This window comes from Mustelus asterias, chromosome 12, assembly GCF_964213995.1.
Source record: "Mustelus asterias chromosome 12, sMusAst1.hap1.1, whole genome shotgun sequence".
In the NCBI taxonomy this organism is placed as follows: domain Eukaryota; kingdom Metazoa; phylum Chordata; class Chondrichthyes; order Carcharhiniformes; family Triakidae; genus Mustelus; species Mustelus asterias.
In genome coordinates, this window is record NC_135812.1 from 66,066,091 (window position 1) to 66,082,304 (window position 16,214).

Below are 16,214 nucleotides of genomic sequence, written 5' to 3' on the forward strand. Positions count from 1 at the left end.
TTTTGGGGTTTTATATATCTCTACTTAAATCGAGAGCACTAGTGACACTAGTTGGGAGGAGGCACCATGTTTCACATATGGTTGAGGAGGAAATGATTAAACATTGAACTTATTTTTAATGGGGGGGGGGGGAGGAGGAGGAGTGGCAATACTGTGCCTTTAAGAAATGTATTTAAGCCATGATCTTGTGCAGGTTCTGTTGTAGCAGTTTAATTCACTCTTTAGCCACGGTGTCTACCGGCATCCAGTATTGTTACTGCAGCAGCATAATTGCTTCTCATGGCAAGAATATTGGTTTTAATCTGAACTAATGCTGTTCTGCTGTTTTCCCTTGCAGATTTTGCAAAGTGGGGCTTGATTGGGATGATTGACAGGAATGGTCATGTAATGGGGAAGTTGGATTTACACAGAATATTCAAGCTTAGATGCTGTTTTTGGAGTTGAGAGAGAGCAGTGTCTCTCTTTTCCCCTCTGTGGAGTTGGATACTGGAATCTGCCAGGAGATAAGTTTCTTTCTTGAAGATTCTGCTGTATAAGAGCGGATCTTTCTCTGAAAATTGCTGTTTGGATATCTGTCCAAATGTAGCATCACGAGAGCATCTTTTGTTTCTGTGCTAACTGGTTCTACAGAATGGATTTATGTTTATGGGATATTGCTTTAAATTGGAACAGAGATAGCTAGTTGTTGAGGATTATGCTTTGCCATGTCCAACTATTTTAATTGGTAAATATTATGCTAATTATTTTTGTTATATTCTAACTGTGTTCCTGTTTTGATACAAGCTTCCGAGTGAATCATTTGAATCATACATGGAGTGAAACACCTCATGCTCACCCTAATGCCAAATTCAAATGCAAAAGTTGGAATCTAGGCTAACTACATAATGTGTGCGTGTGTGCATGCGTGCGTGTCCGCCTGCGTGCATGCGTGGTGTCTTGGCAGATGTCCTTCCCCAAAGGACGTTAGTGAATTGGCTGGGTTTTTACAACATTTGACAATAGTTGATGTGACGATCTTAATAAAATCAAGATTTTATTAACCAAATTTAAATTTCACTCATTGCTATGATGGAATTTGAACCCTGGTCCTCTGGATTATCACCCAATGACATTACCACTATGCTGGGTTAGTAACTATATGCCTCACTAATGACTAATAACACCTTCCGGACCATTCTTAAGATGATGGCATCAGACCAACTGCTATAATTAACAGGTTGGCCCACCACCTGCAAATTATTCAAAGATGGCCGATATGATGCTCCAAGTACAGGCGCCATTACTTGTAACAATAATGGCCTGGATTTACTCAGCAGCAAACCAACAGCGTTATTCTTACAGAAAGCCGCCCACAGGGACCTGGTTATTTCTGCGGCCTGGGATTTCCCACCTTGCCGGCTGAAGTTTAAATCTGGCGCCAGGTTAAGGGGGCGTCTTGGCACTGAAGCAACAGCAGTGATCTCAGCAAGGTGGTTGATAGCCAATAGCATTCATATACACAAAACCTGTAAGTTAAAAGCACTTAATATCCTATCAATTTTAATTTACATGATCAAATAGCAAAAATAAATGTATGACAGAATTAAGATAGAAGCTGAAGACCCCTTGGGCAGTTCTGGCACAGTCCAGGAGCAAACTGGCACTGTCCACTGGGGACAGCAATCGGTGGGGGGTGGGGTGGTCACGGACACCAAGTGCCACGTCGCACTTGGAGCGATGGGAGGGGGAAGGAGGACGATGATTGGGCCTTGTCATTGGCGTAGTGGGGGGGTTCGGGGCCAGCAATCAGAGGCCAGCAATTGGGGGCCACTGCGCATGTGCTGATCTCCGTACAGACAGATCGGCGCATGCGCAGTGGCCCGTTCAGTGCTCTGCTGCTGAACAGGCCCCGCTCCCTACTTACCAGAGGGAATCACGCTGTGGCACTCTGCAGTGCACAGAGTATCAGAGATTCGTTCAGGTATGTACGCCCACAAAATGGGGCATACATACATAAGTCTCCCGTTTTCCCTTCAATTTTTTTGGGGAGAATCCCATCCATAGTATTTTCTTTTCCGGGGCAGTGAGGCTGTTTGACAGTAATCATCAAGTTAGTGCACTATTATAAACAGAGTTCACCTGATTCAACAAGGTGCAACTTTTCCGAGGGCTTTTACGACACGACTAATGGCATCAGAGTGGCTAATTCACCTATCCTACGCATCTTTGGACATTAAAGGTGATTTAGCATAGCCAATCCACCTAACCTGCACATCTTTCGGACTGTGGGGGGAAATTGGAGCACCCAGAAGAAATCCATGCAGACACGGGGAAAATGGGGAAACTCCACGCAGTCTCTTAAAGCTGGAATTGGACCCAGGTCCCTGGCGCTGAGAGACAGTAGTGCTAACCACTATGCCACCGTGCCGCCCATGCTTCAACTGTCCTTTTCCCTGAAATGCCTTTCCTTTACTCCACCATTTTCTGCCTATTGCTTGGCCATATCCCCACAACTGCAGGTAGCCCTCTAGTAGCCATTGCTTATGCATGAGAGTCAGTGCTGACAACCTAGTCAATATGGGTGGCATCATAACCTTCTTCATGCCTGCCCTCATACTGGTACATGGGCACCTTTTGGGGGGGGGGGGGGGGCATTGGTTAGTAATGAGCAGTGGCCCGATTTACCTGCTGCTGACCGTATGGCCAATTGTAACACTCTTATTACCAAATCCGGCGGCGAGAAAGGCAGTCCAAGGGCAGCATCCTTTCCCAAGCCAACTTGCCCAAGAGTGAGGCACGAATCACTCAAAACCAGTTCCAGTGGCTGGGGCACGGGGTTCGAATACCTGACACCAGATTCCCAAAACAAACGTTACACTCGGAACTTGGTCACGGAAGGAGGCTCCCAGGAGGACAGAGGAAACACTTAAGGGGTGTTCCCAAAGCATTCCTGAAGAGGTCACACATACCCCACCCATTCATGGGAGTTCCTGGCAAAATGGAGAAGGATCATTCGGGAAGGCAGCAAATGCAGAGATTTTGACTGGAAGATGCAGGGGGAAAATCATAAAGTTAAAGTTGATTTTATTAGTGTCACAAGTAGGCTTACATTAACAAGGCAATGAAGTTACTATGAAAATCCCCTAGTCGCCACACTCCGGCACCTGTTCAGGTACACTGAGGGAGAATTTATCATGGCCAATGCACCTAACCAGCACGTCTTTCGGACTGAGGGAGGAAACTGGAGCACCTGGAGGAAACCCACGCAGACACGGGGAGAACGTGCAGACTCTGCACAGATAGTGACCCAAGCCGGGAATTGAACCCGGGCCCCTGGTGCTGTGAGGCAGCGGCGCTAACCAACCACTGTGCCACCGTGCTACACCAGTCAAGGTGTTGGAGGGAGCACACAAACTTCCAAACAGCTCATTTTCCACCCCCTTCAAGCACTACCTGGCTCACATGTGGCAGGAGCTGCAGATTGTGCATTGGGATCATCAGCCATCTCAGAACCCATTGAACTGGACAGGATTAAAGTCATTCTCGACCCTGAGGGACAGTCTAAGAAGATGCCGTATCGGCTGAAATCAAATAATTCAACACGGATTTTAAATCCGTTGGTCATTTATGTTTTCAGTGAGAAAACTCAAAAACAGGTTCAATCTCTGTATCAACAGGAAGAGAACTAAAGCTGTAGTGATGGGTAAAGGAGCTGGAAGGATAGTGCAGAAACGCAGTTTACTGGAAGTGATTTTTAAAAAAGAAAATTTGAGACACCGACGTGAAATGTGAAAAATAACATTAATGAAAATCCACTCGATGTTTACGTTAATAGCTGACAAAACAGCAATGTTTAGTCAGCATAGGGACTGAATCCCGAGGTCATCAACAACACTTGCAGCATTGACTGTGCCACCTAGAGCGTCTGTTACCATGGAAACTTACAGTTCGCTTCCACAGAAATGAAGCGTGACATTTGAAACACAAATGACAGATGTTGCCATTATGGTCTTAAGATCCACGTGCCACTCAGTGACACAGAAATGCTCGGCAATTCTGGTGTATGGCTACTCAGCCTCTCTGATGCCACAAACACTGCCAGGTTGCCGTTGCCAGCTTTGCTGAAATCAGTGGTAACCTGGCAACATGAGGGAGATGGCAGTTGTGCTGCACATCAGCCAACGGCAACACACACTTGGCCCGTGATCCTAACTGCAAAAGAAATCCAAAGCAGCTTCCTATCAGAGGCTGGCGTGCATTCCAGTGACCAGCCTCGCTGAATGAATGAAGCACTCAGACCCACACAGCAGAGGCACAATTTCCTCCAATCTGCATGGATACCACCTCCCCCCGCCCCCCCAAACCCCGTCATTGAGTGAGAGTGTGAAGCGCAGGTACCCTTTTGCAAGCAGCTTTCACACACAACCCTTTAAACACAGAGACTGCTTCTGAGAAAATCATTACACAGCATGAACAGGCCAGTTTCTATAGCAATGGGAACCGAGCAGTACTGGAGAGTCAAATATAAAAAGGCAAAATACTGCAGATGCTGGAATCTGAAATAGAAACAGAAAATGCTGGAGAATCTCAGCAGGTCTGACAGAATCTGTGGAGAGAGAATAGAGCCAACGTTCCAAGTCAGGATGACGCTTCCTCAGAGCTGAGTACTGCAGAGTCACTTGTTAAACATGTCTAGCATGGCCACTTGTCCAGTTTTAGACGAAACAGGCCGGTAGACTGCCCCCTGTCTGATTTGAACTCGGTGCCATTCAGTTTGGTGGGTGTGAAAGTAGATGCCATTCTATCTATTATTATTATTAGGTGCTATGTAGATAGTATCTACAGGGAAACATCTAAAGTCAAAATTATTACTTTTTGGCTTTCATATTGGCCTCACAAAGATCCTCCAGCCAGGCCATAGGGAAGAGAGGGGACATGACTGTAATGATCTAGAGAACATGAACTGACTATCTGTCTGCAAGACCTGAAATGTTAACTCTGTTTCTCTCTCCACTGACACTGCTTGACCTGCAGAGTACTTCCAGTATTTTCTGTTTTTATTTCAAATTCCCTGCATCCACTGTATTCTGTTTTGTGATTGGTTCCACCCAAGGTTCATTACAAGCTGGAAGTGTACAAGCCCCTCCCAAGTTCAGTTAGTCCCAAGCCTCAAGGTTCATTGTGTGCCATGTGTTTTTTAACAATAAAACTTGTGTGCAAATGGGGGTTTATTTTATTTATTAGTGTCACAAGTAGGCTTACATTCACACTGCAATGAAGTCACTGAGAAAATCCCTTAGTCCCTTAGCAGTCCTTGTCAACAAGCTTTTGAGGAATTTGATTTAGTATTGTGAGTCTTGTCCTTCATCCCAAATCAGTACTCAAAACAGATCATAAAATCATAGACTCCTCACAGTGCAGGAGGCCACTCGGCCCATCGAGCCTGCATCAACAACACCCCCACCCAGGTCCCATCCCCATAAGCCCACGTATTTACCCCATTAGTCCCCCTGATACTAAGGGGCAATTTACCATGGCCAATCAACCTAACCTGCAAATCTTTGGAGTGTGGAAGGAAACCGGAGCACCCGGAGGAAACCCACGCAGACACGGGAAGAACATGCAAATTCCACACAGTCACTCAAGGCTGGAATTGAACCCGGGGCTGTGAGGCAGCAGTGCTGACCACTGTGCCACCATGCCTTAATGGCAGAGTTTCATTTACATCTGTTTGAGAAGTCTAAGTAGCATTTGGAAGATAATAGCAATAAAGTGCAAATGGAGTCAAATTTGATCAAAACTCCATCAAATTAGCCAGTCTTTCCAGCAATGAGCCCTAGTCCTGATCAGTTCAGGCAAAAGGGAAAAAGAAATTGCCCAATTTTGAATTCTGTTTGTGAAAGTTATTGGGTTTTTGACCATTGGAGCAATGCCAACATAAGAACAAGTTACTAAAGAACAAACTCTAGTTTATAAAATTGAGTCCAGAATGATATGATTCTTTGGGCATATCCAACAACATAAAGATGATTAATCAGAAGTGGGGATGTTCGCCGATGATTGCACAATGTTCAGCACCATTCGCGACTCCTTAGATACTGAAGCAGTCTATGTTCAAATGCAACAACATCTGGACAATATCCAGGCCTGGGCAACAAATGGCAAGTAACATTCGTGCCACACAAATGCCAGGCAATGACCATCACCAATAAGAGAAACTCTAACCACCGCCCCTTGACATTCAATGGTGTAACCATCACTGAATCTCCCACTTGTTACCATTGACTAGAAACACAACTGGACTCACCACATAAATACAGTGGCTACAAGAGCAGGTCAGAGGCTAGGAATACTGCAGTGATTAACTCACCTCTTGACTCCCCAAACCCTATCCACCATTTACAAGGCACAAGTCAGAGGTGTGACGGAATACTCCCCACTTGCTTGGATGGGTGCAGCTCCAACACCACTCAAGAAGCTTGACACCATCCAGGACAAAGCAACCTACTTAATTGGCACCACATCTACAAACATTTAATCCCTCCACCACCGACGCTCAGTAGCAGCAATGTGTACTATCTACAAGATGCACTGCAACAATTCACCAAAAATCCTTAAGACAACACCTTCCAAACCCATGACCACTTCCATCTAGAAGGACAAGGTCGTGAAATACATGGGAACACCACCACCTGCAAGTTCCCCTCCAAGCCTGACTTGGAAATATATCTGTTCCTTCGCAGTTGCTGGGTTAAAATCCTTGAATTCCCTCCCTAACGGCATTGTGGGTCAACCCACAGAACATGGACTGCAGCGATTCAAGAAGGCAGCTCACCACCACCTTCGAGGGCAACTAGGGATGGGCAATAAATGCTGATGTGGAGATGCCGGCGTTGGACTGGGGTAAACACAGTAAGAAGTTTAACAACACCAGGTTAAAGTCGAACAGGTTTATTTGGTAGCAAAAGCCACACAAGCTTTCGGAGCTCTAAGCCCCTTCTTCAGGTGAGTGGGAATTCTGTTCACAAACAGAGCATATAAAGACACAGACTCAATTTACATGAATAATGGTTGGAATGCGAATACTTACAACTAATCAAGTCTTTAAGAAACAAAACAATGTGAGTGGAGAGAGCTGGCCAGCCATCGACACCCATGTCTCACGAATGGATAATTAAAAATAGATATATATAATTAGTGGACTTGCTCCATTAGACAAGTTGTTGAAAGACAATGGCTGAACATGCAGACTATATGAAAAAGTGCAGTAGTGCCAGACTAACATAAGGCCTTAATGGCAGTGGTCTTAGAATAAAATTGGTAAAGGATCGATGGTGACTACGATGATAGCAACCATATGAGAACCTGAGACAATGCTCCTCTTCTCTGTGTTATGCGTGCTTTTAATAAGTTAATCTGCCATGATGTTACTCCCCCACTCCAAAATTTGGAAATTGAACTTCCAGAATATCTAATGCATGTCTATATGCTTAAAATCTCTACTACAGCCAGCTCAAATGTTAAGTTCCAGGCTGGAGTCCCAGCTGGGACTTCAGATATAACTTAATTTTTTTGAATGTTTGCAAAGAGTTGAATTTATGATGTTTCAGTTGGTGAAGTGAATACGTGATGATTGCTCATTCTGATCGAGTGCCTACTCGCCAAATCCGCTGCATGCTTAGGAAGCCAGGGGGAAACTTAGTGAATTCATAGAGACTTGAAACTCATGAGTCAGATATAATTTGACCATGTCTATTTTTCTTATCCATTGGGCTTGCACTGGTAATCTCATGTATTCCATTCGCACTATTGAATCAGTCTGCAGGTAACAAGTACAGAAAACGAAGTGTTCTGGAACATAGGAAAGGAAGTTATTGGCCTGTGTGCGGTGCGGCGCAGGAACTATATTTTTTAACCGAGTATACACATTGCAAATGAGCAGCATGGTGGCACAGTGGTTAGCACTGCTGCCTCACAGTGCCAGGGACCCGGGTTCGATTCCCGGCTGGGGTCACTGTCTGTGTGGAGTTTGCACATTCGCCCCATGTCTGTTTTGTTTCTCCTCTGGGTGCTCCAGTTTCCTCCCACAGCCCAATACACGTGCTGATTAGGTGCATTGGCCATGCTAAATTCTCCCTCAGTGTAGCCGAACAGGCGCCGGAGTGTGGCGACTAGGGGATTTTCATAGTAACTCCATTGCAGTGTGAATCTAAGCCTACTTGTGACACTAATAAAATAAACTTTAACAAAAGCAGTAAATGAATGGAGGGCAGCTTCACCTATGCTAATTAGATCATTTTACAAATACTCTGACGAAGGGTTGGCTCTATTCTCTCTCCACAGATGCTGTCAGACCGGTTGAGGTTTTCCAGTATGTTCTGTTTTTGATTCAGATCCTAGCAGTGATTTGCTTTTATACAAATGTTACAGTCTGCATTAGCTGCCACTAACAATGGTGTCCATATCAATTATGCAGGCCAAACCATTCAGTATGCATGATGTAAATAGTTGATAAATTATGCCAAAACGTGTTAACTTTCTGAAAGAACAACAAGAGGTAGAAGCAGCAATTCAATCTCACAGCTCTGCCCAAGCCCTGCTCCTGAGATTTATGGCATCAATAGAGCTATTTGATTGAATGACTGCCTTTTAACTTACTGCCAGCCATCTATTATTCATCATGCATTGTGGTAAAATTGACTGTTCTGTAATTACAATATAACCGTTATTAGGGATGAATGTTTGGGCTCTTTCAGAGTATTTGTGAAGCAGAAAGGCTCAGTGCCAGAGTCATGCCCAGTACGTCAGAAAACATCTTCTTTCATTGCCAAACTGGATGGAAACTGGATACAAAGATCTTCCACACTGCTTCCCTCCTTCCTCCCTACCAGGGTGATCAACTCCCAACCAAACCAAGTGACTGCTACAGAGACTGACCATTCGACTGAATTCTTCCCAACAGAACTGCAAGTTGTGAATTTTCTTTTTGATTTAAAAAAAAGACCGCTATCTTTTAGCTCCTCTAAAGGCTACGCTGGTTACGCCAGTGAATAACTGAGCGGATCTGTTAGCTCTGCACAGTGAGGCAATTTAAAAAGCAGCAGTGACACACCCTTACTATCACTGGGCTGGGATGACGTGGAGGTGGGGGCTATATATTATTCACAATCTCAAGATGTCTCAAAGAGTATCATTGCCAGTGATGTATTTTATTTTTCAGTCGCAGTTGCTGTAGTAATCTAGGAAATACAGCAGACAACTTGTGCATAACAAGATCCCACAAACAGCCACGTTGATGACGACCAGGTAACCTGTTGTCGTGATACTAGTCACAGGAGAGAAACTGTCATGGGATCTTGTACATCCACCCATACGCGTAGACCAGGCATCTGAAAATAGGCATCTCCAACAGTGTAGCACTCCCTCAGTACTGCTGTGGTGTGTCAGCCTCGATTACGTGCAAATGAAAAACACTAGCACAGCATTGTGCCATTTTGGAAGGATGTCTATTATTTTGTCTTCATCAGCTACATAACTATGCACCATGAAGTCTCGGAGACCTTGTGATGGGCCATGAAGTCTCAGAGGTGCTGTGATGGACCATGAAATCTTGGAGGTCCTTTTTTCTTTTGCATTTCGCAACAGCCTTTAAAATGGAACATTCGGAACTGCCAACTGCCTAATAAAATATAGCCATGGCACTGGAGAGCTTTCCCTATACATGTCGGAATTTCAAGCCCTGACGAGGTTGAGAACAGAGGTGGACAAGGCCAAAAAACACCAGTCCCTGCTGGCATCACTCCTGCCAATTTTCCCAGTCAGCCTCCAATTTTACCACACAGTAGGGGTGGTTCAACTGCCAGGAGGCAGGTACCCAGTAGTAAGCCGGGGAGGATGGGCAGGATGAGTGCAAGTTGCGGGACAGAACTCCACGCAGGCCTAAAGGCCCTCCCATCCTGCCTGGGTGCCGGTGTGGCCAGTGGTCACCCTCGAGAGGGATTCCTTCCTTCCTACCAGGGTGACCAGCTCTCACTGAGAAATTTAAGGGACAGCTTGTCATGGGGGTTCATACAAACAGGCGGCAACAACTCTCTCCACTATTTTCCTTGCTACAATCCTGCACCTCAACTCCAGCAAATTACCCTGGAGATAGTCTACGGAACAGCTGGATAACTGATCAACCTACACACCTTCAATCCAAAACTAAAATCCCTCCAATTCAGTCACTGAGGTTCAGGATGCAGGTGATGCTTGTGTTTGCAGACACTCAGAAACTGAGCTCAAAGATCATTGTTTACTCCTTCTCTGAAGCATGTTAATTGGATGGGGATCTTGTATCCATGCCAGTTAAGGAGGTGCCACAATCAAAATCCCAAAGAGTGACTGTCTCCTCTAGCTAGGCGGGAGGAGACCCAGATAAAATTCCAGTTCCAATTTCCCACCCCCCCAAAGCAAACATTCTTCCCACCCTCTCCAACTGTGCAGCATTCCCTCAGCACTGCACTGAAGTGTCAGTCTAGAATATGTGCTGGAGTCTCTTGAGCAGAACATGAACTAGGATAAAACGCGAGGAAGCCAGAAAATTGGCATGAGAACCTGCGCCATATGAAATAAAGTACTTAATACCTTAAACAGCTGAGCTATGGGGGAACTGCAAGATATATTATGATGGGAATTCAAAGGTTAATACTGCAAGTTCATGCACTGAGCACAGGACCTCATCTGCCAAGAACACATATCGGGAATGTTGGTGCTCACTCCCAGAGATTCACTCTCCAAGGATTGATGAAAGAATTAATTCACAGAAGTATCCTATCATGAACAGTTTGTGCTGTTAAGTGGGAATCAATACCGTGTAACAATTTGTACATTTACTGAAGACACGCAGACAGCAGGCAACTAATGGGAAGGTTCTGTGGAAATCAATTAGGTCAGTAATTGGAATGGTGCAATAAGTGCTTACCTAGTTAGGAGAACTACGTCGACTTGCAGAGCTTAAAACACAAGTTCTACTCTAATGGGACATGGCATTTATCTTTTCATTTGGAAAGGCATGGACAAGCTTATTTTTGTCCTTATTTTTGATCTAAAAGACATCTTTCAATTAAGTATGTGCAGGAGTATTTGTGAAATTCAATATAGCAGAGGGGCCTAATCAGAAGGCCTCATTCTTGCAATCATATTTATTATTATCTCCTTTTGAACGATAGAGGATTTTAAAAAGGCTGTCCTTAGTGTTACCCTCAGTGATGGATAAATCTCAATTATAACACCAAGTGTCAGCAACTTGGAACATATGCAACTTCACAGGATTGACAGATTCAAGCACCATCATGAGGCCTCAGACTTCATGGTGCATACTACGTAGCTGATGTAGCCAAAATGATAGACATCCTTCCAAAGTGGCACAATGCCGTGCTAGTGTTTTTCATTTGCACATAATCGAGGCTGACACACCACAGCAGTACTGAGGGAGTGCTGCACTGTTGGAGGTGCCTATTTTCCGATGCCTGCTCTACACATATGGGTGAATGTACAAGATCCCATGACAGTTTCTCTCCTGTGACTGGTATCACGACAATAGTCCAAAGAAGTGCGGGTTCAGTTCATTGGTTATGCTCAATTGCCCCTTAGTGTCCCAGGATGTGTACGTTAGAGGGATTAGCGGATTACATGTGTGGGGATAGAGCCTGGGGTAGGATTGTTCTTGATGCAGGCTCGATGGGCCAAATGGCCTCCTTCTGCACTGAAGGGGTGTTATGAACAGATTATGATGTGGAGATGCCGGCGTTGGACTGGGGTAAACACAGTAAGAAGTTTAACAACACCAGGTTAAAGTCCAACAGGTTTATTTGGTAGCAAAAGCCACACAAGCTTTCGAGGCTCTGAGCCCCTTCTTCAGGTGAGTGGGAATTCTGTTCACAAACAGAACTTATAAGACACAGACTCAACACAGACTTTGAGTCTGTGTCTTATAAGTTCTGTTTGTGAACAGAATTCCCACTCACCTGAAGAAGGGGCTCAGAGCCTCGAAAGCTTGTGTGGCTTTTGCTACCAAATAAACCTGTTGGACTTTAACCTGGTGTTGTTAAACTTCTTACTATGAACAGATTACCCAGTCATCATCAACATGGCTGTTTGTGGGATCTTACTGTACGCAGGTTGTCGGCTGTATTGCCTCAAGTACTACAATGACTGGGACTGCAAAAATAAAGTGCATCACTGGCAGTGATGCTCTTTGGGACATCCTGAGATTGTGGATAACATATACGCAATTATTTTTTGCTTTTCATGTTGCAAAGGTGATTAAAATGGAACATTCGGAACTGCCAACTGCCTAATAGCCATGGCACCGGAGCACTTTCCCTATACATATAGATGCCTAAAGAAAGGTGGCAGATCAGGTTGCAGCTTTAGGTTGAAGGAGCGAGGCAGCCCCCATGCACAGCACCTCAAAATCCCCAATTATAGAGATTTTAAAGTTTATTTATTAGTGTCACAAGTAAGCCTATATTAACAATGCAATGAAGTTACTGTGAAAATCCCCTACTCACCACACTCCGGCGCCTGTTCGGGTACACTGAGGGAGAAATTAGCATGGCCAATGCACCTGCCCAGCACATCTTTCGGACTGCGGGAGGAAACCAGAGCACCCGGAGGAAACCCACGCAGACACAGGGAGAATGTGCAAACTCCGCACAGACAGTCACCCAAGCCAGGAATCGAACCCGTGTCCCTGGCGCGGCGAGGTAGCAGCGCTGACCACCTTTGCAGCAGCTGCTTCCCGATGTGGAGTTTCTCTCAACTAGAGTGAGGATCATTGGAGTTCTAAATAATGTGGCCAACTGGGGGAGGTAACGCACCTGTTATGTATTGCAAACCCACTGTGTGGCAACCTTTCCATTCTTTTATCTTTGCTGTTAAAGTGAGCTGACCACTTTCGTGTACGGCAGCAGTGTTTTGCACTGCTCCACCGAAGGGAGTCTCAGCAACAGGGAGAAAACATGCCCTGTATGGGAGAAAAATCTGGCACAGAACTCACAGAAGCAAAACTTGCGAGACAGCTTGGAGAGCATATGGTTAATTCACTACAAATAGAATGGAGCGCAGCTGCTGGCTGGCTGCAGGTTTTTGTGCCCAACAGTTCACAGACTGTGTAATACTGAATCAACCCCCTCTCCATCTCTCTCTCTCTCCATCCCTCAAGATGCACGTATTTCTTCTGGCTTCAATGTACAACAAACACATCACCATAATTATTAGGTTATTCAGAGATGGAGCTCTGAAATAAAATATTTGTCTCCTAAAAGACCTGGAAATGGAATAAATGTCTCTCGGCACTTGTAAATAATTCTGAGTTCCCGCTTGTCCCACTCTATTCAGCTCTGTCACCATAGCAACAACAAACTGCTGAGATTATTTTAGTAACCAGCCTTGCTGTGATTGCTTTTTTTGAGGGGGGCGGCTTTTCTCCCCCCCCCTCGTGTCCTCAAAGCAACTTACTCACCGTAATGGTGCTCTCTTTACTCTGTCTTCGGGTGGGTGACCCTGCTCCGGGACTCTGAGGGAAAGAGAACGGAGCATCAGTAGTCATCCTGTTCCAGGGAAGCGAAACAAACAACAAAAAAGAAAGTCAGGCCTGAACTCTTTTATCACTTCGGCTCACTCGAGGCCAGTCCTGACCCAGCTCTTTCCCAAGTCGCTCGCCCTCCAGGCTGCTGACTTGTGACTCAAACTCGTCGGATCTGGTTGGTGAGACAAACAAGAGCATCCGGAGGTTTCAGTGACCGCCCGAGGCGGACACAGCAAAGGCGAGCGAATCAGTGCATGAATGCCCCAGGGAAGTGGGAAATCATCTCGGGACTCGATACACAGGAACTTTCAACATTCCCCCCCCCCCCGTCCCCTTTCCCCCTGCCCACCCCCCACTCCCCCAATGTGTGCACCCTTCAACAATGCCTGCTTTTTCCCATTAACCCTTTCACTGCCAAACCCACACTCGTTCAGAACATTTATAGCCTTGTGATATATAATCACACGCAGTGCTCCCCCCGGCACCCCGTGCGCCAACGTGAATGGAATATACTGATCAGCCCCCTCGCCCACTCAAATCAGTCAGTGGATTTGTCAACTAATTGGACTGCCTGCTGCCTCCATTTGATTGGAGTTTGGAGAATGGATCCTGGGCAGAAACAAGCATACCCGACGTAAATCTCACACAAATCAACACGGACGTCGTACCGGTGCTCCCAGCTCCACAGGTTATCTTCCTTTTATTATTTTCAACTCTTGAGGATAACAGATGATGATGATGCTTGGATCACATTGGTCAGCCCCTATCACGGTCTCCTTCCACTGAAAGTGGTCATCTTACATTGGGGATGCAGTAATGCCAGAGGTGTCATCTTTCAGGCGTAATGTTCCACACGTACATATGGGACTTCATTCAGCCAGACACAGTTCTCACACCTGAACACGTTTGATTCCCAACCCTTCCTATTTGATACCACGAAGACGCACTACCGCATCTCACTATCACATTTGGTTACATCAATTCTGAAGCACTGATCAGGAATCAGTAAGGAGCTTCCAGTTTTATGTAGCTAAGTATTTACACCAGGCAGCTTTCGCACCCAGTGAACCCTAAGGATGTTCAGTCCTCACCATCTACCATTAAGAGGATATTATTGCTGAAAATAAAGACACATTGCTGAAGCTTTTCATCTTGTACTCATCAGGTCAAATGCAAGGATGTAAAATACACAATTATCACAACAAATTAGACTACAGGAACATACTACAGATTGCTGATTGGTTAACAAGTCAAATCTGATCGGCCAAAACGTTATCATGGAGGAAGCAACAGGAAACTAGGCTCCCCAAGCTCCCGTGTAATTGAAGAAATAGACTGGGCCCCAGTGTACAGATGCACGTCGCTTCAATGTCAATTGTTAGATTTGATTCCCCAATTGGGCAGCATTTGGTCAACAAGCCTGAGTGTGCTAATAGCTACACTAACAACTCATTTAAGATAATCAGTGGAGCTCATAACGTGGCTCACTCACCCTTGCTGGAAGCGACATACATGCATATTCAGGAGTTCATTCTCTGCAAGCAAAAATAATATTTTCAAGCTCTCTACTTATCTGAATTGCCCAGGAGCTCAGAGGAAATGATAATTACCCACTGCTGTCTCTATGGCGATACCTCATCCAGAGTGAACTCGCCAACCAAACAGTAGCCTTTCCTCCTGTATGTGTAAATTGTTGTGATTGTTTAAAATTTGGTATTCCTATGTTTGTCCTGATGAGTGCAAGATAAAAAGCTTCAGCAGCATGTCTCTCTTTTCAGCAATATTCAAATACTACTAATTGACTGAATAAGAATATTAGTAGGGTGAATAAGGCAAAGCTGTTCTCCTGGCAGGATGATCAGGAGTTAAAGGACACTGATTTAAGATAATCACGCCAAGCGCCAGAGGGGAAATCAGCAGATTTGTTTAATGCAGTAAATTATGATACAGGAAGGGATTGCCTAAATGACAGTGGATACAGACACAGTAGCAACTCTCAAAAGGGAATTGAATAATACAGAGAGACGGGGAAAAGATTGCAGGGCTGCAAGGAGCAGGAAGTGGGATGAATTAAATACCTTTTCAATGAGATAGCACAAGCACAATGGACTGACTGATGCAACAGAGAGGGAAGCCATTCAATGTTTTGAAGAATCTGAAGCTGTTGTGTTTATTTTATACTGTGACAGATACTGGCTATCAAGTGATACCCTTTGGGAAATTAAGGATCCCAGACAATGGACAAGGGGCAGTTTGGGCTTGTGTGTGATCTAAAAACACGAGCATCGTGGAGAAGTTACTCTGTCAGTGCTGGTGGAATTATACCCAGTAAGAGTTTTAACAACACCAGGTTAAAGTCCAACAGGTTTATTTGGTAGCAAATACCATTAGCTTTCGGAGCGCTGCTCCTTCGTCAGATGGAGTGGAAATGTGCTCTCAAACAGGGCATACAAAGACACAAAATCAAGTTACAGAATACTGATTAGAATGCAAATCCCTACAGCCAACCAGATCTTAAAGATACAGACAATGTGGGTGGAGGGAGCATTAAGCACAGGTTAAAGAGATGTGTATTATCTCCAGACAGGACAGCCTGCAAGTCCAGGAGGCAAGCTGTGGGGGTTACTGATAATGTGACATAAATCCAACATCCCGGTTTAGG

At 45.0% G+C, this 16,214-nt stretch overlaps 1 protein-coding gene across 40 annotated transcripts in view; it reads right to left on the bottom strand.

Moving 5' to 3' along the window:
• The window catches only part of gas7b (growth arrest-specific 7b), a 718,490-nt gene that overhangs the window by 134,464 nt on the left and 567,812 nt on the right, over positions 1-16,214 (bottom strand). For 39 of the 40 annotated variants that reach the window (XM_078225370.1, XM_078225385.1, XM_078225378.1 and 36 more), the window contains one exon: positions 13,487-13,540. The exons of the other annotated variant lie outside the window; for it this stretch is intronic. In XM_078225370.1, the coding sequence (XP_078081496.1) occupies positions 13,487-13,540 (54 nt within the window). The remainder of the gene's footprint in view (positions 1-13,486; positions 13,541-16,214) is intronic. 40 annotated transcript variants of the gene reach the window in all.